The 21,527-nt window shown below is 52.8% G+C and overlaps 1 protein-coding gene across 3 annotated transcripts in view; it reads left to right on the top strand.

The window, feature by feature from the left end:
- The window catches only part of ELFN1 (extracellular leucine rich repeat and fibronectin type III domain containing 1), a 109,653-nt gene extending 100,734 nt beyond the window's left edge, over positions 1 to 8,919 (top strand). For all 3 annotated transcript variants that reach the window (XM_052773044.1, XM_052773043.1, XM_052773045.1), the window contains one exon: positions 5,343 to 8,919. In XM_052773044.1, the coding sequence (XP_052629004.1) occupies positions 5,783 to 8,173 (2,391 nt within the window). In that variant the 5' untranslated portion in view covers positions 5,343 to 5,782 and the 3' untranslated portion in view covers positions 8,174 to 8,919. The remainder of the gene's footprint in view (positions 1 to 5,342) is intronic.
- The last annotated feature ends 12,608 nt before the right edge of the window (positions 8,920 to 21,527 follow it).

Below are 21,527 nucleotides of genomic sequence, written 5' to 3'. Positions count from 1 at the left end.
TATGTCTCTCTTTGTAGTGGGGCTCCTTCATTTATGATAAAATGGCCTGAGTGGCTGTGAAAGAGGGTCTAAGAGAAGCTGAAACACAGCCAGCTGGAGATGGAGCAGCTAGAGAGAATGAAGTTACGGGGATGCAGAAATGCCAAGGAAAGGAGCACTGTTGCGTGTATCCGTGTATACGCACGCACACACAAACAACGCGCACATTAATCTGTCTCCTTGCCTTCACTCAGTAAATCTAATCCACAGTTTGAAATAACTCATTCAGTAGAATAACAAAATTAGGGATTGAGTGCCAGGACAGCATATTATGATGTGCGCTGCCCAGCTCGCTCTCCCTCTACCTACCCAACCCCCACGGCTGCTTTGTTTGCTTCCTTACAGCTGCTGCTCTGGTTTAATTTACTGAGATGCCATTAATCGGGCGGTGGAAGCAAAAACTTACCAGCCAGCCTGCACTGGTTTTTGGAGCCCCAGCTTTGCCTTTCCCTTTCGACCTCCCTTGCTGTGGGTTTTCAGCCAGGATGAGGTTGCTGCTGGTCATCCAGTGCAGGCTGCAACTTCGTGGGCATCACAAAATCACAGCGGTCCCTCTTTGCCGCTGGGTTGTTGATGGGGACCAGGGCTGGAGAAGCAAGGACAGGTAGGAGGGGAGGACATCACAGGTCAGGGCTGAGGATTAGCAGGGCAAAGCACGGATCCGGGCTCCAGCAGGGATACTGGAGATCAGAGGCAATGTGTAGGACCAGCAAAGAGTGAGGGAGTTGTCATTGCCTCTTTGCTGGCCTCTGTAAGCCACATGAGCCCAACATCTTCTCAGCTGGTCAAACCATGCTGCCCTATGACAGCAGAAGGAAAGGGAAATACAGCAGTGTCTGCAGTGCACAGGTAACTCTGGGCAGGAATGATATTTCCTGCAAGCTACTGGGTGGGTACCATGGCCTGCCCATGGACGTGGCCTGTTGTCATCATCAGCATGGTGCCACAGTTCAAGATAACTCCGATTGAGATTAAATTCATCACTTCAAATCATTGTTATTGTTATTCCACACCGTCTTCCTTCCTATCTTTTGCTTCTTTCTCAATCAGTGAAGGAGAACCCCAAATCTCCACTTTCCTGGTTGTTTTTCACATTAGAGTTGTAAAAGTGGTTTGTTCCCAGATTTTCCCAGGCACCTCTGTGGAGGGTCAGAGGACTGGGAAATGTGGTGTGCAATTAGGTTACCAGGAGAATAAAACCAGGACAGCTGGGCAAAGACAAATCAGTCAGGCAGGAGGGTTAAAACACTAGCTTATCTTACTGATTTTTATCCAGTTTGTGGGGAAGAGGCAGGGGGGTCTCTCCCCTGCTCTCCAGAGCCATGTCCCAGCTGCAGGAGGTCAGGGACAACAAAGGCTCCTTGGCCAACCAGCTGCTCTATTTCTAACCTGCAAGAATCAAGCCCGGGATTTCAGAAGCAGAAACGAACAGAAAAGGGAGATTAGAGGCGAGGTAAAAGGTAGAAAAGTGAAGGAGAAACCTCTTGGATGTCTGTTATCTGCTGTTACAGGGAGATGAGTTGGGAACCACTGCAAGTGCCCCTGCTCCCATCCTGCCTTGCAGGATGCTCGGCGCTTGGCTGATGTCGCAGTGCACGCACGCAGGCACACACCCACATGCACCCGCGTTGGCGTGATGCTGGGAAGGAGGCTTTCAGAAGCCAACAAGATGAACAATTATGCCTTCTGTGCAAAGCAACAAGACCCACTTCTCCACTCCCCAGTCATGTCCCGGCAATCTAATAAAAAGGGAGATTAGCCCCTCTTTCCTCTCTTACATCTCCTTAATGCTGTCATTTTATTCACACTTTGCAAAGCAAATAAACCAGCAAATTGCCTGCTTTAATGAGCTGAAATTAAACTCAGGCTGCTGATAAAATGCCTTTTCTCCTTTCTGTTGTTGGGAAGGACTCGTCTGATAGGCAACGTACAGGAAAGAAGAGAAAACACACAGCAGGAGCCTTATTGAACGTGTTTGAGTCATTTACCATTGCTGTTCTTCATCCCCGACACCTCCGATTAGATGAGGGAGGCACATGGGTGATGAGAAGGCTATAGGGCATCAGCCTGGCAAGGTCCGTGGAGGGTCTGGCTCTGCTCTTTGCTCACGGGATTGTCCTGCTCCAATAGCTAATGCCCTCCGACACAGGCTGCAGCCCACAGCCTCCCCAGGTGGGAGTAACAGGGAACCTTCCTCTGCAAGAAAAAGACTGGTTTGGCTCTGCAGAGCAATCCCAAACACAAGCTTGCCCAGAGAGGATGGTTGGGTCAAAATGGGAGTTAGAGGAGACAGAATAAGTGCTTGCTAAAGAGAATATGCCAAGATGCATCACTCCTTGCGTGCTGTCTCAGTTTGGAAGGGCTTCCCCTGCCTGCAGGAGGTCCCTGTAATGCACAAGCCCATGGAGGAGGACAGGGAGATGCTCACGCCAAGGGCAAGCACTGCAGGGCAGCAGGCAAGGAAAGCCTGTGCCATCCCAAAGGGACAACTGGGGAAGCCATTACTTATGGCTCTGCGGGCCAGGAATACCTTCTCCCACACCCTTAGGGGCAATGTGCACTGCCACAGGAGGCAGTCTGCGGAGCTGGAGACCAGGCTGGTCCCTGTGGCAGAGGAGAGCGGGCACAGCTAAAGCCCACCTTGCAGCTGGAGGGAGAGAAAGTCTCCACCTGCAACACAATTTTCATCCCAACAAGAGGAGCTCAGGGCACTTTCAGTCTCCCACAGCCCTGTGAAGTGCTATCATTATCTCACGGTACCGGAGAGGAGGCTGGAGCGCAGAGAGGTTAATTGAGTTGTCCAGTGCCAGGAGGGATGTAGCAGCAGACGTCTTTCAGCCTGGTATTGCGGCCCATGCTTCACCCGTCAGCTGGGGAGGTGGTAAGGGGGGACTCTCACCTGCAGTGCCCCAGGGAGCATAGTCCTTCTTCCCTTCCTCACTGGCTCGAAGGACTCGGATATGCCAAAATGGGCTTCCAGGTCCTGGGAAAGCATCCCAGGGCCGGGACAGCACATCCTTGCAAATGTGCTCCTGCCAGTGCAGCAGGTATTGTTCCCCAAAATAGGGTTACCAGCAATATCAGTGTCACTGTGGTGATGTAAGGGCTTCAGCTGGAATAGCAATGTAAAAGCATGGTAAAGTCCAGGTTTCTACCCCCCAGGAAGGAGGAGACCTGAGATTCAGCTGCCTTGCCCTCAGCATCCCTTCCACCCAGGCCCCATTTCTAGTAAACTTTTGAAAACTTGGTTTTTGTTGAGCTTTCTGCCAAATGTAGCTGGGATAGGACAGTACAAGGCACTGGGGAGGCAGAGAGAGACCTGCAAGTACCCAGGCAGGGCCCCACAGAAGCATCATCTTAGGGCCAGTACATCTCACCCACAAGCAACCGCACAACCACCGTAGACGGTACAGCCTGCAAGAAGGGTGTACCACACACCCTGCCCTCCGGGGGGGCACTGAGAAGACGCTCAGTGTTGTTGTTGTTTTCCCCCACAGCCTCACCTCCCCTAGCAGCTGGTGGGGCGTCTGCTGGAGGACAAGGTGGCCAGACAGTCTCATGTGCAGAGAGCTGATGCGAGAGCAGATCTCGTTATTCATGTAATGGAAACCCAACTGTGCCACCAGGGAATAGACTCATTGTTCACAATCCAGAAAGAACAAATAAATTGTTTTACTGCTTATTATTACTGGCCTGTTTACCGAGATATAAGCTGTGAACAGTTAACAGGGATCTGTGCAGTGAAACATGGTCTGCTTCATTGCCTGGTATCACAGGTGGAAAAGAACCTGGTTTCTTCAGAACAAGGGTGGGAGTATGGTATCTGCATCTAAATGCCCCTTGACAATCATCAGCCTCATGCAATTTGCAGGCGTGTGGCACCAAGCACAGTCCCTTTGCTGCCTGGGCACTGGGAAATGGTTTGGAAACCAATTTCTGGATTTATACTATTTTGCAGATCCAATGAAAGACAATTTAGATGTAAGATGTGCCCCTGTGTCCTTCATGGATGCCCAAGAAACCTCCAGTTCCTGCCAGCTGTGTTTTCAAGGAGTGCCTGCCTCCTACAGTCTGCCCTGGGACAAGCGAGACAACCAGAGCTCCTGTTCCCAACAAAAGTCCCGAGAAGGATTTTTCTAGCTAGGCCGTGATATTTTCTCCCCATTTGTGGGCAACTCCATCTCTGCCACAACACCTCACTGCATCTGTCCTACCAGCTGAGAGAGCTGTTTGGCAGTAGAGATGTCCATGGATGATATTTTCGACATCTTGCGGAAAAGCACGATTGAGGACATGCTCATGCTCGTGCACTTTTGCCTTCCCGTTTCCCTAAGAAATCACAAAAGGAAGTAGAAGTGCTGTCCATGGATATTTAAGTTTAGTCAAAAATGCAGGAAAAAATAATGGAAAATGTGAGCCAGGAATGAGAGTTTTTCTGTGAGAGGTGAGGCTGCTGGCAGCTCCATAGTTTTGTGTCTAGTGAAGACTCTTCCTGGTCTTCAGACAGCTGTTTCTGGCTGGGAAGGGAAAGTCTTGTCCCAGCTTCTGCAAATACTCTTGTTATGGCACTGAATGGTTGAGGGTCTTCCTCACCTCAGCAACATTTCACCCAGGAGGGAGAGAGAAGTCTTGGAGACAGGCAGCAAGCCCCAGCCATGGACAAGGACATCGGATGGTGGACTCTCACGCTAGTGTGTTTTGCAGTCAAAGAGTGCCCTGAAACTACTGCTCAGGTTCCCAGAAACAGGACAGGCGCTTGAGGCTGGGCTTTATCCTAGATGCCACGCAGCAATGCAGTCAGAGAGACACGGTGTCCTCAATCAGCATCCCCTTCTGTGGGCACTGCTGCTGCGCACACCAGCACACGAGACAGTTAGGATTCCCCTCAGCAAAACGCTGCAGCATCAAATCTACATCAGAGCGAGTTGTCTAGACTTTGTCTGCTCTCAGCGGAGAGGAACAGACACTTCTGGGGCATCACTCCTCTCTTCCTAAGGTAGACACCTAAATAGGTCAGACGAACAGTGCCCTGGATGTGTGTTGGTCTCTCAACTGCCTATAATGTGATGCTGCATGATGGGCTCAGAGGATGACCTCCACGGTCAGTGACCACCTTCCCTTTTGCTGCCAAATGCTGCTGGTGGCAGCACCCAGATAAACCAAAGGCTCCTTGAAAGGTGGTAGCCAGAGTTAGAAGGCAAGTGCCACACATTAAGAGGGCAGTTGGATGCATCTCCAACACCTCTAAATGCTAACTGTCTTTCCTTCATGTTTAGTTTGTGCTTGTGATTTGTTTTGAACAGGTGAGCCGAGAGATCGAGCTGGGACAGCCAGACCTACGGAGGCACATGGAGATGGGGACCAGTGTCACGATGGGCAGCAAAAAGAAAACGAGGAGAGGTACTATAAGAAGTGAGAGGAAGGCTTGTCTCTAAGCCAGAGGGACTCCTCCGCCCGGGCACCTACCTTCATGACTCCCTCCCCGAGATGCCAGAGACCTGGTGATGTGGGACCAGCCTCAGCCACCCAGGCCTTGGTAGTAGCCCCCGGCCGGTGGCTGCCGAGTACCGTGGGCACCGAGGTCTGCTTTCTCCACGGATGCTTCCCCCCCGTCTCCAAGCCATGAGGAGAAGGGAGAGGCGAGCGAAGCTGCTGAAGAAGCACTAGCCCACGTCTTCCCGGCCCCTGTCCCGCTCCCCGCTTCTGGCAGACCAGGAACCCCTTCTCCGCGCCACCCTTCCAGATGGCAGGTCGCCGGTGGGCCGCGACGTCAGCCCTCTGCATGTGCGTGGCAGCCGTCTCTCTCCTGCACGCTGGCGGGGTGCGGGCAGACTGCTGGCTCATCGAGGGGGACAAGGGCTTCGTCTGGTTGGCCATCTGCAGCCAAAACCAGCCCCCCTACGAGTCCATCCCCCAGCAAATCAACAGCACCATTGTGGACTTGCGGCTGAACGACAACAAGATCAAGAGCGTGCAGTACGCCTCGCTCAGCCGCTTCGGCAACCTGACATACCTCAACCTGACGAAGAACGAGATCTCCTACATCGAGGACGGTGCCTTTTCAGGACAGTTCAACCTCCAGGTGCTGCAGCTGGGTTACAACCGACTGAGGAACCTCACCGAGGGCATCCTCCGGGGCCTGGGGAAGCTGGAGTACCTCTATCTCCAGGCCAACCTCATCGAGTCCGTCACCCCCAATGCCTTCTGGGAGTGCCCCAACATAGTGAACATTGACCTGTCCATGAACAGGATCCAGAGACTCGACAGCAACACTTTTCGGGGCCTAAACAAGCTTTCTGTCTGTGAACTCTACAGTAACCCCTTCTACTGCTCCTGCGAGCTCCTTGGCTTCCTGCAATGGCTGGAGGCTTTCACCAACATGACACGCACGTATGACCGGATGCAGTGCGACTCCCCACCCGACTACATGGGCTACTACTTGTTAGGCCAAGGCCGGACCGGCTACCGCAATGCGCTGAGCATGCTCTCTTCCCTTTGCACCGGCGGCTCCTACACTGTGATCCCTCGTTTTATCCCTCCCAGGTACCAGGTGACCACGGTGCCCTCCGAAAGCCCCTGCTCCGAGGAGGAGTGCTCCTCCGGCGATGGCACGACCCCGCAGTTCTCCCTCTTCACTCCCATCGGTGAAACAGAGGTGCGCCCCAACATCCAGGTGAAGCACCTCAACCACAACTCAGCCGTCCTCACCGTGCAGATTCCCTACCCATTCAGCAAGATGTACATCCTCTCCCAGTTTGAAAACGGCTTCTCCTCCATGATCACCAAGCTCAGGAAGAAGGAGGAGAACATCACCGTGAGCAACCTAGTAGCACAAAGAGATTACACCTACTGTGTAGTCTCTGTCCACCAATACTCGAAGTACAACCACACCTGCGTCACCATCACACCCACCAGACCCAACCGCAAGGAGCCAGTGCCCACCCCTTCCACTGCCACTCATTATATCATGACAATCCTGGGCTGTCTCTTTGGCATGGTGATTGTCCTGGGCGTTGTGTATTACTGTCTCCGGAAGAGGCGCCAGCAGGAGGAGAAGCACAAAAAGGCTGCCGGCAGCATGAAGAAGACCATCATTGAGCTGAAATACGGGCCAGAAATGGAGACCACCAGCATCACCCAGCTGTCCCAGGGACAGATGCTGGGCGGGGAGACAGTGACCCGCATCCCCTACCTGCCTTCTGCTGGCGAGGTTGAGCAGTACAAGCTGATTGACAGCAGTGAGACCCCCAAGGCCACCAAGGGCAACTACATGGAGGTGAGGACGGGTGAGCAGCCCGAGAGGCGAGACTGCGAGCTGTCCCTGCCGCCAGACACCCAGAGCTCTGTGGCTGAGATCTCCACCATTGCCAAGGAGGTGGACAAGGTGAACCAGATCATCAACAACTGCATCGATGCCTTGAAATCTGAGTCCACCTCCTTCCAAGGGGTGAAGTCGGGGGCAGTCTCCACGGTGGAGCCTCAGCTGGTGCTCTTATCAGAGCAGATCCCCAGCAAGCACGGATTTCTCTCCCCCGTCTACAAGGAAAGCTACAACCACCCTCTCCAGCGACACCACAGCATGGAGGCGGCCCCCAAACGCTCCAGCACCTCTTCCAGTGGCTCCATACGGAGCCCCAGGTCCTACCGCTCCGAGGGATCGGGCCACAAATCAGAAGCCAAATACATCGAGAAGACATCCCCCACCACTGACACCATCCTCACTGTGACACCGGCCGCGGCCATCCTGCGGGCGGAGGCGGAGAAGATCCGTCAGTACAGCGAACACCGGCACTCGTACCCCAGCTCGCACCAAGGGGAGCAGCACGACAGCATGGCAGGGCGAAAGCCCTCCATCCTGGAGCCTCTGACCCGTCCTCGCCCCAGAGACCTGGCCTATTCCCAGCTCTCGCCTCAATATCACAACCTGAGCTACACCTCCAGCCCAGAGTACACCTGCAAACCATCGCACAGCATCTGGGAGCGCTTCAAACTCAACCGCAAGCGGCACAAAGACGAGGAGGAGTATATGGCAGCCGGCCATGCCCTACGCAAAAAGGTCCAGTTTGCCAAAGACGAGGATCTTCATGACATCTTAGACTACTGGAAGGGCGTCTCTGCCCAGCAAAAGTCCTGAGTCCTCACACAACTCGTGACTTAACACACTAACTGGACCAAAAGAAATCTGCAGCAGCTATTTTTATTTAGACTGTCTTTGAAACAAAATAAAATTTAAAAAAAAAATCAATAAAAATAAAAGAGAGAACAAATTATGAAAATCTATAAATATTCTATATAATATATAAAATGAGATATTAAAATGTCCTCACACTGGTGAGACGCACCAAATTTGAACACAAACTTTACAAAAGAAACAAACTGTGGAGTGAAAAAAAAAAAAAGGTTTTGTTTCATTTCAATTTTTTTTAAAAAAATAAGAAAAAAGAAAAAATTGAATATAAAAAGAAAGTGAAAGAGTGGGCAGAGAGCTGAGGTCTGGCGTTTCCCGATATTGCATTGCATGAGTCCCTATTCCGTGATTTTGTGGATTCTTTGTGAACAGTTTGTGTTCTTCCTTCCTTCCCTTCCAAAATCAACAGCAACAAAAACAGCAACAAAAACCAAAAAGAGACCAGAAGGAGATCCATCCTTTGGGCTGTTTTTGCAAACGGAGTCTTCCAGTTTAGACTTTTACCCGGTTGAAGGCCCGTTCACATTTTCACTCACTGAGAGGTTTTACCACACATTGCATTGTAAACCGAAGTCGTTAATTGTACAGAGAAAATTTCTATATTTGCAATGTTTGCTGTATAATGAGAAAGAGAGAGGAGAAAAAAAAAAACAATACTACATCTACTAAAAAATATATATATATATATCTATATCTATATTGACCGGTTTGTACCAGGTTTTAATCACGGATTTTAGAGAAAGAGATGGAATTTGGTTTGAAGGACTTTTTTGGTGGTTGGTTGGTGGTTGGTTGGTTGACAGGATATTTTGGGGGTGGGGAACGTTTGGGTTTCTAAGTGTTTGATTCTGATTTCTCCCAACAATTGTCTGTGTCCAAATTCTCATCACTTCCAAGTACATTAGAAAAAAGGCATGTACCCAGAAAAGCAGAATCCCCCACCTTACTCCAGATGAGAGACCTTAACAACCAGCAACAGGGAAGGGGCTGAGAAGTGAAAGGCTCTGGGTTGAGCAGGTGCCACCATGCAATGGAATTTGTCTTGCACATTAAAAGGTATCGGTCTCTCCCCCTAAACAGACATACCTGGAGCGCAGTGGCCCTTGGGACCAGCTGCTGAGGGGTGGGTTATCCTCTTACCTTTCAAGATGGGGAGCCGGCGATGAGTTAGAGCAGAAAGCCTCTTGCTGCTCTCCAGAGAAGGACATCATTGAGGAGTGATTTTTGCCGAGGGAGAAGACGCTAAGCATTTACATCTTGCCCATATTGAGACCTATTACAGCAGGCAGAGGCCACTCCTGGGAGTCACTCCTGGGACTCCCATCACCGCACGTCCAGCGGCTCCTCCGTGGATAACCCCAAAAGCAGCCACAGCCTTAGGCAGGGAGTGCAGCATCTCCTGCCTGCAGCCCTAGTGCTGCCCACAGGCCAGTTTGACTCCCATTTTACATGGGTGGCTTTGGAGCTGGACACTCTGGGGAGCCCCCGCACAGCCCTTGGGACTCTGAGACTGGAAGGGAAGGGAATGGCCCTGTGTTCACGTCTCGTGTCCACCCAAGCAGCCACATACCCCTCAACCATTGATCCAAAGCCTGTCCAAGACTCAATAGCTTTTTGCCCCATCCCTAAAATACTCACAGATGATGCCCAACTCATGGGGTGAGGAGGAGGAGGGAGGCATTGAGGCCATGAAGGTTATCCCAGGCCCCGCCGGTGGCTGAAGGACACAATTTTGCCCCAATTAGCTCCAGCTGAGTTGCAAGCCCCCATGTTTCACCCCACGACCAACACGAAGCGGGTGCCACACGAGGGTCGTGGAGGTGCCCTGCTCCCCGGGTGAGTGTGTGGGACCCCAGCGAACCAACCCAGCAAGGCGATAAGCTGCCCGAATGCAGCCCTTTGGGGCCCTGCTGCCTGCCAGTTTTCCCTTGCATCCTGCTCACAAGTCTCTTTGCATGGACATCCTGAGTCCTGACGGATGAGCACTAGGGCCCAGGAGCAAACCATATCCCATCCTGTTATTTCAATATTTCAGAGCGATTTTGACAGGTATTCTTGCAAAAGGTTATGTTTGTTCAGAAAGGAGCTGAGCTGGGAAGACACGGAGCAGGCTGGGAAGTGCATGAGTTCATTCCCCATGCTTATTTGTGTAGACAACAAACCATTAGCAGGGTTTCATAATAAAAGGCAGGCAATTTCCCCAGGAACATATTCACTCTGCATGAGCAAAGGCACATTCCTCCACCTCCTCCAGGTGCCCCAGATCCCGCCGGCAGCACGCAGATTCTCAGGGCTGCGTCTTGCTCACCAGTCAGTGAGCAGGACCTGGAAAAGGGAGCTGAGGATCATCCCTCTCTTGTTTCGTGACATCGTGGCGGGTGCCTCCCTAAATCTTGGCTGTAGCACCCGGACCAAAGCAAACCCTTCTGTCGAAACCACCTTCCCTCGCAAACCCTGAGTGCCTCCTGGAGAAACAGGAGGTGGTCAGCAAGGATGGAGAGGGGGAGCAGTAGTGGGACCTCCTGGCACTGTTTGATGGTCTCGGGGAATTCCTCAGCCAGGGGCTGGGATGGTCAAAGGTGGTGGCAGTTCGTGAGTTAATTTGGGCTCACATGCTCCAGCGATGGCAGTCACTGATAGATACCGAAAGACTTTCCTCAGTCACTCCCCCCACTGAGACCAGTTCCCACACCAGTTTGGAAATGACATCATGACCATCTCCACAGCAGCCAGGAGCAATGGCACAACAGCAGAGCATAACGCCTTGCTGTGGAGGCAGCAGCATGTCAGCAGCGAGTTCATCTCTTTACCTGGGGCAAGTAATTTTGCTCCTCTCTGCCTGTTTCCTCCTCTGCAAAATGCTTCCTTGTGGCATTGAGGGTGTAGGCTGGTTGGGGAGGCTCAATTAATTAATTGCCTGTCTGTGAAGCCCATTTAGCTCCTAGAATAAAAGCTGCTATAGAAATGCAAAGTTGTTAGTGGCATAAAACAGCAGGGGCAGATGAAATCAAAGCCTGATTCTGTTTTCACACCAGGCTTTCACTGGTCATAAACCAACAGAGACTGACACAGGAGATGTGATACAGCAGCACTGGCCTTTCTAAATTAAACACTTCCCAGATGCAAACTCTCTGCAGCTGGAGAAAAGGAGGGTTAGAAAAGGTTTAGGCCCCTCCATCTCCAAGGTATCTCCAAGAGAGGTACCTGCACATGCAGCACCCCGTACCCCATACTTGGTGGGGCCTCGCTATGGGTCTGAGAGAGCTCCAGCTGGCTCCTTGGGTGATGAAGAAATGACTGTACTGCTGAGCACCATCCAGCCTCTTTGCCCTCCCTCCAAGATAGGGTGCAGTCCTGGCAGCTGTGGTCCACATCCCTTGGCATGAGGTGCCACAAGATGAGCTGAGAAAAAAGCCAGGCAAGAAACGGGAAGAAGTCCCACTGTCCCCCAAACCACCACCCCATGCATGGACCTCCTGGGTGCCTCTGCACAGGGCCTGGTGAGCTCTGTCCACCGCATCTTCCACCCCCCGAGGCAGCTGCTTCACAGACCCCTCCGAGGGCAGAGGGAGAATTTCACCACCTGTGACCTGTTGGGGGCTTTTCTTCTTTATTTCGTCTCCTGTTCAACCACCAAAGCTCTCAAGCTGCTTCTGCAAAGCAAAATGCTACTTTGTGCAGCCATGCTGTTCCTATTGCCCCAAACCCATCCAAAGCAAGAGGGCTCCCTGCCAAGCAGAAAGGAGGGGGCATGGGAAAGACGTGTCCGAGTGAAGAGGAGGGGAGGCCAGGGGAAAGGTTTCTCCTTCGTTTTGCCCCACCTCAAGGGGCATTGGGGACCAGCTGGGGAGCCAGCACAGAAAGCCAGTACCGAGGACCTGGAGGTTCCCACATCCCCCTCCAGCAGCAGCCTGGGCTCTGCCACTGGAGAGTGTGAACAAAGGGAAGGGAAAAGAAAGGGAGGGAGAGGGATGAAAGGCAGGGAGAGGCGTGCGATGCAGAGGCAGGGGAAGGCAGAGGCGGTGGGAGCAGCTGTGCTCGGCACAGGCCAGGCGGCAGCTCCCATAGAGGCCAGCGAAGGCATCGAGCAAAGCTGCTCCGAGGGATTTTTTTTCTTTAAGAGAGAGCAGTTGTTTCCCTGCGGCGATGAAAGAGAGAAAAGGAGCAGAGGGACCCGTCACTGCTTCTGCCCTGCGCCGCTCCAAGAAATTTCCTTGCTGGCCGAGGTCGGAGGGAGCTGTGTCTGCTCCTGGGAAATGCTCCTGGTGAGCTTCGAAGGCAGCTGCCTATGGCCCTGCCGAGCTGCCCCATTGCCCCATCACCACTGTCACCTCTCCAAGATGCCCCTGATGAGCCCCAAGGGAACGAGCACTCCTGTTCCGCAGGGTCCCGGGGCTGCCTGCCAGGCACGGGGTGTGTGTCGGGTGGGACAGGGGATGCAGACCCAAACCCACTTTGGAAAGCATAGCTCAGACCTTCCTCTGTCACAAGCACCAGCCGTGGCATTGAAGGGACACTGACACAGCTGACGTGCGACAGGACGGTGCCCCTCCAACACGGATTTCAGGTTCCCATCACCACTGCCCAGTCTCTGCTCCCCCAAAACTCTTCAGCGCTTGCGTGCCCCCGTGCCTGCTCTCCAACTCCCTGCTGCTGGGCTGTCACCAGCAGCCCTTGAACTGCCCCCCCCCCTCCTTATTGCTCCCTCCCAGCCCCGCTCCTGTAAGCCTGCCCACCACCTATAGCTGTTATATGGGAATCCTCCTCCTGGAGGGCTCTGCTGTTGCCTGCAAGATAATGATAGCCCTGGGGCCATATGTAAATGCATTCTGTGATGCCCTTTCTGTGTCCACAAAACTGCTGTTGTTTAAACCACCAGTCTTCAAGGGCAAAACCAAGGCAGGACTAGAAATCCACCCCCACTCCCCGTTCCACCCCGATCCCTCCCCCAGCATCTCAGCAAAGTCAGCTTCTTGTTGGAGCATAAATTCAAGTCCACATTACCCACAGCTCAATCCTCGCTCTGGTCCAGAGTCAGCAAAGGACCCTGCCACGTGTTGCAAAGTCTGCGTGACATCTAGAGCCTGGATATTATTTAAAAGCCTGTAAATTAGAACAGAAGCATCTCTCCATACAGACGTGCCATTTATACCCAGTGTTCCTGAGGGCACCCACCTGCCCTGGTGTGCACACCAGTTGCATCCATGTCTTTCAAAACATGGCCCGTGGGAAGTGCAATGTCCACAGATAGAAACGTGGGGCAACAAAGGGTGGCAGCGGTGGCAGGCACTGCCTGGCCAGATTCCTCCCTGAGGCAGCAAAGCACTTGAGAAGGGATGTGGCAGCCCTGGAGCTGGTGGCTGCCTCCTTCTTCACAGCTGATGGGTGTTGGAGGTGTCACACCTGCCCCCAGTCCAGCATTTGAGCCTCCTGCTGGCTTCAGCTGAGTCTGCCATGAAAGCAGGAGCAGATCCTATGGCAGGCTATCTGTGAGGATGCATGGGGGCCCTAAGGCAAGGAGGTGCTCCACATTCACCACCCAGACATTGACAAAAGCCAGACTGTATTGGCTCTGCTCAAATCAAGCCAATGACCTGCGGTGCTTGCTGGGTGGTGGGACCTTTCCTAAGGGCTGCAAGCGCCGCTGGAGGCATCTCTCTTCCAGCCCCATTGATGCTTATGGGTCAGCCCATGCATCCACACCTGGGTGATACCCAGGACCTCTGGAGAGCCACTGGCAGAGCAGGCTCTGGCACAAGCTCCAGCAGCCCAGCCAGCTCCTGCACCTGCACGCTCCCTCACTCCCAGCGACCCCAGCCAACCCTCCTCCAAATGCTCCTCTCTGCCCCGCTTCTAGATCAGCTTTTCCCTGAATTGGGGCTGGGTCTTGGCAAACCAAGAGCTCTGTTGCCCAACACCCCCAAACTCATCACTGTGGTGGATGTGGCTCTGCAGAAATCAGGAGCTGCAACACAACCCCCCCACAGTCACATGCTTGCAGCAGCCCGGCTGCCCATCAGGCTCTGGAGCAATAAATCACCTCATTTGCAGGAGATGGGGGTTAGCAAGGGTGGGGGACAGTGCGGCAGAGGTGGCCCGATCATACAAATCCTTCGGGCGAGGAGGGGTCCGGGGGAGCCCGCAGGCTGTGGAGGGGTACGCTGCGGTGCTGCTGGACCGGACCCAAAAGCGGCGGATCGATGAGGGTGATTGAAGCCAGCACGCACTGCGTTGGGCTATTTTTAGCGCAGCAGACAGAGCAGGAATTTAGAGGCCCAAGTCAGGATTTATTTGCATCTGTGAGGGCTCATCAGGGGGAGGACCAACAACGTGCCGCTCAGGTGCAGCAGCACCCTCCCTGCCAGTTTTGGGACTTGGCTTCAGCTCCTCTTCGGTGCACACCGCGTCCCTCTCCCCCGCAGCGCCCCGTGGGGACAGTCCCACCACCGCAAGGCTTGGAGCTGTGAGCACATGGATGCGCATGGACACAGGATGGGGATACAGCAGAGGAGAGGGGATGGGCTTCAGGGGATGAAGGGGTTGTTTGGGAAAAGCCCCGATCCTGCCTTAAATGTGCAGGGGTTGTGAACAGATCTTGTCCTGTAGTAGCGTGGCTGCAACACTGCCTGGCTCCATGGAGCAGTGCCAGGCAGGTGTGGAACTCGGAGGTGCCCCAGCTCCTTCATCCCCATTTACACACCACAGGCTTTGCATCGTGGGCCCCTGAGTTGGTTTTCCTGGATAGGTGTCTGGAGATGAAATTGTTCTTTAGAGAGAAATGTATAGCACATTTCTATTCCTTCATCTCCAAACCACTGCTTCCAGCAGATGCCCTGAGGCGCTGGAGGCAGTGAAGCTGCTGGTGGGCATGGTCGGTGGTTCTGGAGAAGCCAACCCAGCACCTACTCCTTGGCTTGTAGCAGTGACTTTGGCTTCACTTGAATTTACTTACACTCCACTTTTTCACATCTCCTTTGTGTCATATCCTGTGTTTTACCCCTCTCAGCCAGCTCACCAGCACCACCAGAAGGGGGGGTAGAAGTTAGCCAAATGCCACCTCAAGAGTTTTGCTCATTCCCACCTGGCCCCTTCCCCCTGCCCAGTACTTAATGAAGAGAAACCATCTGATCCAGGGTGAAGCCAGTTTTCTGGACTCAGCTTCCTCCGTGCAAGGGATGAGAACACACAGAAATATCAGGGATGTGGATTTTCACCATGTGGGGAGTAGGCAAATAGGCTGCTAGTTTTTACTCTAGTTTTTCTGCCCTTTCTTTTGGTCCAAACTGGATGTGAACATGCCCATTTCCCTCCCTCTGCAACTTCTCTGTCCCTGCAGAGTAACCAAAAAAGTTGGCCAAGTCTCTGAGTTTGCATGTGTGTGCCTTTTTAGTAATTCAATGGGACCATTAATGACACGGGGTGCACTGTTGTTCCTGTATGTGCCGATCGCTTCTCACATCCTACCAACATCTGTTTTTTCACACTCGGCTCAGCTGTCTGGAAATAGCCATTTGCAGCTCACCTTTACTTGCCTCGCCATTAAAGAGCTCATTAATGTACTCTATCCTTCCTTTCTCTGGGAGTAAAAGATTCCATTTCTGTCTTTTATCAGCTTTCTCATGGCTTATATCCTCTCCTCTCTTCACCGTGCAATGCCCTTTTCTAATGAGCTCTTTTCTCCTGGTCCATCTTCTCCATTAAGCTATGCAAGTGCTGTCCCCCACATTGTCTTGCTCATCTCCTGGGTTCTGTTCTGGGTCTATCATATTCTTTAGTGTTTCCAGCTGTGAAAAGAAGCGATCAGCCACACACACAACATCCACGCTTTCCTCCCACCCCACTTGCCTTCCTTGCAGCTCCCCAGCCCTCTGGTCTGGTTCATCCCACCACAGTGTCCAGCCTTGACAGCCTCCTCCGTCCTTGCATGAGCCCCTGGCTGTCTTGCCCTGATCTGCAGGGTTGTGTGTGATGGGATGCCTCAAAGTTCTGCGTGGAGCCTGCAGCCTGTCTCTGCTGGGGGCCTCTTAAATCTTTTCCTCTCTCTCAGCATCGCTTTTACACAGCAGAGCTCTCCTTGGGCATCTCCTGCCCTGCAATCAAGAGCTACCCAGCCCATCCGAGCGGCAGGAGGCCTCGCTGGGTACTGTGAAAGCTCATCTGTGGTCTCATAAGTAAACACTGGCACTCTTCACGCAATGCAGCTAAATTATTAATTAATCTCATTCCACCACATTTGTAGCCAAGACACAAAGGTTCCCATTCACTGCAGTTGGGGCTTAAAGCCTGCTTCTCCAAAACGTGCCCTCCTGCCTCACCTGGGAGTTGTGTTGCAGTAAGATTTGAGGAGCAGGAGCAGAGCAATTGTTGGGAGTCACTCCAAAGGTCTGGCAGAGCCAGCAACCCCCTGGCCAAGTGGCCACGAAGTACATGGGCATGAACTGTCTGCCACTGCCCATCCAAAAACATCCCCGATGTGTTCAGCTCCGTTTAGGCTGACAAAGAGCTTGCATGCACAAAAGCTCTTGTGTTTTGTTTTGTTGTTTTTTTTTTCCCAGCCATCTCAGGTGTTGCAATAAGAGATATTACCTCTCCATACCAACTTATCTCAATTATATCCTTAGATCATTCTGGCTGTAACAACACTACCACCCACTACAGCTTTCACACACATACATCTCTGCCTGGGAAATCCCGGGCAGATACGTGGCAGCCCTATGCATGAGAAATCCTTCAAGTGCTGACAGCTGACAAGCCCCTGAGTTTCTCCACAGCCTCCTCCAGCCTTGCAGGGTGATCACAGCTCCTAGAAGACCATCGAATGCAGACACCAGGGCTTGGGGTAAAAGACGTGAGCCAGGAGACTGGCAGCAGAGGCTGGGGAGAAAAGGTGCCAGGCATGGCCACCCCAAACCTATTTCCATGGTGGAGCTCGCAGCCGGGAAGGAGAGTGAGCTGAGATGTGGAGTGGTTTCTGATCTCCCACCAACCAACCTCGCAGTTCTGTCCTGGAGACCAGACGGGTCTGGGCATAGCCGTCAGGAGAGCGGGGAAGCAGAGATGGAGGTGCTGGAGCAGAGCTGGGAGCTGCCCCTCACCACCAGAGATGGTCGAACCCTTTCTGATACAGTCGGGAGGCTCCTCTGGCTGAGGGGACTGAGAAGTCCCTGTCCCAGGCTGGCTTTGGAGAACAGCACACCCAGAAGGGCCCATCCGTGGCCGTGAAGGACTCAGCCACCGATCACTGGTCCGGAGCTGTCAGGAGAAGGGGTGGATTCACCCACCAGGTGTGAAGTCTGAGCCAGTCCCATAGACGTATGCGGCTGGAGATTTCCAGGTGAGACAAGGGAGTTTGGCTGGCATCAGGGTACAGAGCCCACCTTTGGATAGCTGATCTTTTGCCCTTTCCCAAAGACGAAGAAACCAAAACAGCACAAGGCATCGTAGGAAGATGCCAGCAAGTGGGAGGAGACAGTATATCCAGGGAGCTAATTTAGCTGGAAGGAAAGGGAAAGGTTGCAAGATGTTCCCCTATTAAGAAAGAAAAATAAATATGCAAGAGCAAGGAGCCAGAGGTCGAAGTGCTTGTGGGGAAGTGATGCGGATGCATTTGATTTTAAGAAGCCAAAGCAGAGCTGGCACAGATTCTGGACCCAGAACGAAGGCTGTTTCAGCCCAGGATTGAGAGGGAAAAGTTAGGATGAGGCTTGCAGAGACCCGGAAACCACAGAGGTGAGTGAATTGTAAGCGGCACTGCATTTAATCTGAGCAGAATGCATGAAACCGGATAATGTAATTGGAAGGGTTATTTAAACTGAATATTCAGAGGGAAAAATAAAACATTGCAGGGAAAATAATAATACTTAGCACTTGTAATGTGCTTAGCATCTTCAAAAACTGGTCAGCCATTAACTGATTTCTCCTCTGCTAAGTCCAAAGGCTAATAAAAAGGGATGGTTCATTTAGTTATTTCACAGCTGAGCTTCTCAATAAGGCATGAGGAAGAGATCGCTACTCTCCAACATGCTGGTAAATAAACAGTTGGAAGTAGGAAAATACAACAACATCTCAGCACTCGGTCACAGCTTCTTGCTCGGCAACTTTCCTCACCTTGAACTTGTCCAGACCGGACCCATGACAGGGAGCTCGTGTGGAGATCTGGCTGCAGAGCATGCCACAGATGGGTCCAGGTCTCCAACCGTTCCAAAATTTGGTGTCCCCCGCCCGGGAACTGCCCCTGTGCCAGTGTCTACATGAGCGTGGATGAGGCATCCGCAGGGCAGGAGCGTGGGCACTTGTCCGTGGGTGCATGGGGTGGGTGATTTGGGCTCAAAGAGACTCCAACTGCACAGCCCTATTGCCTTGGCAAGCGCGGAGGCTGGAGGGAACAAGCAGCCTTTTGAACAGCAATAAAGATGGAGGTATTTTATGTTTGTTTTACTTAAAAAGTAAACAGTTCCTTTTGTGTTTGATGAGCAAGCGATTTCGTAAACACTGCAGAGAAAACATGTTGCACCTCAGTGATTTCCAGCCTGTTTTCTTGGCAGCGGCAGCAGAGGAGCAGATAAGCGCCCGAGCGGCTGCCCCACACATGCTCCCCAGTTGTCTGGAGTTGGCCGAGGGCCTGGGGGCTGCTCCTGGTCAGGCCCGAAGGGAAACGGCCGGGAAGAGGAAACTTTCATCAGGATGGAGCCATTCAGCCTGACGCATGTCCAGCCCCAACACGGGTGAGCAACGAACCCATCAAACACCGGGTACTGCCAGAGGCTTTGCATTGTGTCCAAGGTGCAAAGTCACTCGCTCAAAACCAGCAGCCGCCGTGGCTGGTTCGTGCTGCCCGAATCAGCCTCACCCTGCCAGCGCTGCCCATCACACAGCCCTGGGGCTGAAAACCCTTTTTTTCCTATTGCTGCTGGTGGGAACCAATGCAGAGTTCATTTATGTCTAACCTGAAACAACCATCATGGGGTTATCGTGCTTTGCAAAGCGTCTGTCAGTGTGTTCTCTGCACATACCCCCCACCTGCCACTATTTCTCCTATGCCACCCACTTCATGATGGTTTTTGGCCTTATCAGCTTAGATATCCACTAAAACACAGGCCTCATCACTTCAGAGAAAGGGAATTGCACAGATGTTCAGCTGCCCCATAGAGGTGCCCTATTTTTGGTGCAGTGATGCTCCAGACCCCGCTTTCCCAGGGCACAGGTCTCCCAGAGACCCTGCTCCAGGTGTCCCAGCCCCGTGCTGGTGGGATGTCTCCATGGGGCTACACAGCCAGGTCCCACCAGCCATCCCTGGACCACGCAAGGTCTCCAGCTCATGCATGAGCTGCCAGGGCAGCAGCCAGGAGAGGGCAATGGTTCACCCATGACCTGCCCAACCCCAGCAGCAGAGAAGAGATCCTAGAAGGTGCTGGGGAGCTATTTCCCCACCTCACTGTTGGGTGATCCAAGAGGGATCCTGCTGCTTTATAGAAGAGATGCACAAGTATTCAGCTCTGAAAGCATTTGCTGGGCTAAAATACAACCGCCCCCCCCCACCAGAGCAGACCAGAGCCCAGGGCTGAACTCAGCTTTTCTGGGACATGCCCAGCAGCAGCAGTGCCATCATCAAAAGCCGTTGGTGGAGACAGGGGTTGAGGGTTCTTACATTCACCTGGCTTTTTGCCCCAGGCACTGCCTCCTGCTCTCTCAGCGGTGTTTGTGGGCTTTGTGTTTTCTTTCTCTTTCTTCAGGTTTTCTTCTTCTTAAGTGAAATGTTCCCCATCTCTGCTGCTAGCACTGTAGAGCCTGTGCTGGGAGGATGAGTCAGGTGAGAGCAGGAGGAGGTGAGTAGGGACTCCTTAAACCAGCATTACCACTAAGCACCTCTCCCCCGAGGCAGATTTTGCTTGAGTGAGGCGTATGGGTCAGGACCTCGATGATTCACAGTGCAGGATGCGTCCTCCTCATCGTCTGGGGGACCTGGGGAAGACGCTGAGCGCAGAGACAGCAGCAGCCCTGCCAGGTCGCTAACACGTGTTTCTGATCGGAGGAAATTTGGGATGCGGTGTGCTAAGGATGCCATGCTAACTTCTGCTAAACGCTCACGTACAGCCGGGTAGCAGATATATGGACTGTGCAAGACACTGCCGATTTTCCTCTGCCTGTTTTTGGCATAACGAAGCCCAATGGGTGTGTATAAACAAAGCAAGGATCTCTCTCGCTGGACCTCATGCATCATTTATAGCCAGCTTTTCCATGGCACAAGAAACATTTACATATGCCAGCATTAATTCCGAATGCCACTTCAAAGCCATCTCTGTCTAATGAACCCCGTGCGCTGTGCACAGCAAATTCCACCCGAAAAATAATTAGCAACACACGCCACCAAAGCATTACAAGGGGAATGCAGCACACCACCTGCTGAAGCAAAATGAATGCCTGATTTATTTATTTTTTCCCACTTTTTAGCAACATTCAGGCACTGACTCAAAGCTGTGCTCTGTTCTCAGCTTTGTAGGGCCCTGGGAAGTATCACGCTCCCGCTCTGCTTTCCAGGCTAGGGGTATGATTGATGGGGGGGGGATTTATATGTTTTTCTTAGATCACAACTGGACAGAGCTGTGCAAGACCCTGCTGATTTCTCCATGCCGGGGGTGCCAGTTGGGATTTAGGGTGCAGGCAGCTCTATGTCCCTAGCCCTGAAGTTGCACGAGTCCCAGGCTTTTGGGATGCTGTCACCTCCTGAAGCAGAGCCTCAGACTGATGGTTGGGAGCAGGACAGGACACACCAAGTCTCACCCTGGTCTGATGTTCCTGTGGAGCCTTTAACCCCCGACTAGCATCAGCCTCACTGAGAAAAAAAGAAATTGGAGATGAGACCAGGAGATGAAGGTTTTGGTGCCTCTACCTGCCATGGGTGCTCCCACCCTGTGCCGGCCGCAGGCAGCCCTGCTGTGAACAGCTCACGGAACCGAGCTGGCTTTACTGAAATTATTTCTTAAACTGTGTTAGAGCTGCACAGCCCAGCTCATGTCGGGAGGAGCAGCATGTTTTGCTCGAGGCCTGATGTGGTGGCATTGCCATGGGAGACCCAGGTCACAAACCACCATGGTAGAGGGACAGAGGCCAAAGCCAGGAGATGGCTGTGGGCCCAGGGGACCGACCGCACTGGGGTAACGCTGGGATCCTGGATTCCCGCAGGTCCTGTCCTCCTTGAGTGGAAGGAGGATGCTCCGCAGGCTGCTGCTCTCAGCCCTGTGCTGCATTGCCCACGTGTGTCTCCAGTATCAAGCCATGGTATTCAAACTGTCAGTCTCTG

Source organism: Harpia harpyja, chromosome 21, assembly GCF_026419915.1.
Source record: "Harpia harpyja isolate bHarHar1 chromosome 21, bHarHar1 primary haplotype, whole genome shotgun sequence".
Lineage (NCBI taxonomy): Eukaryota > Metazoa > Chordata > Aves > Accipitriformes > Accipitridae > Harpia > Harpia harpyja.
This window is presented reverse-complemented; position numbering and strand designations above follow the sequence as displayed.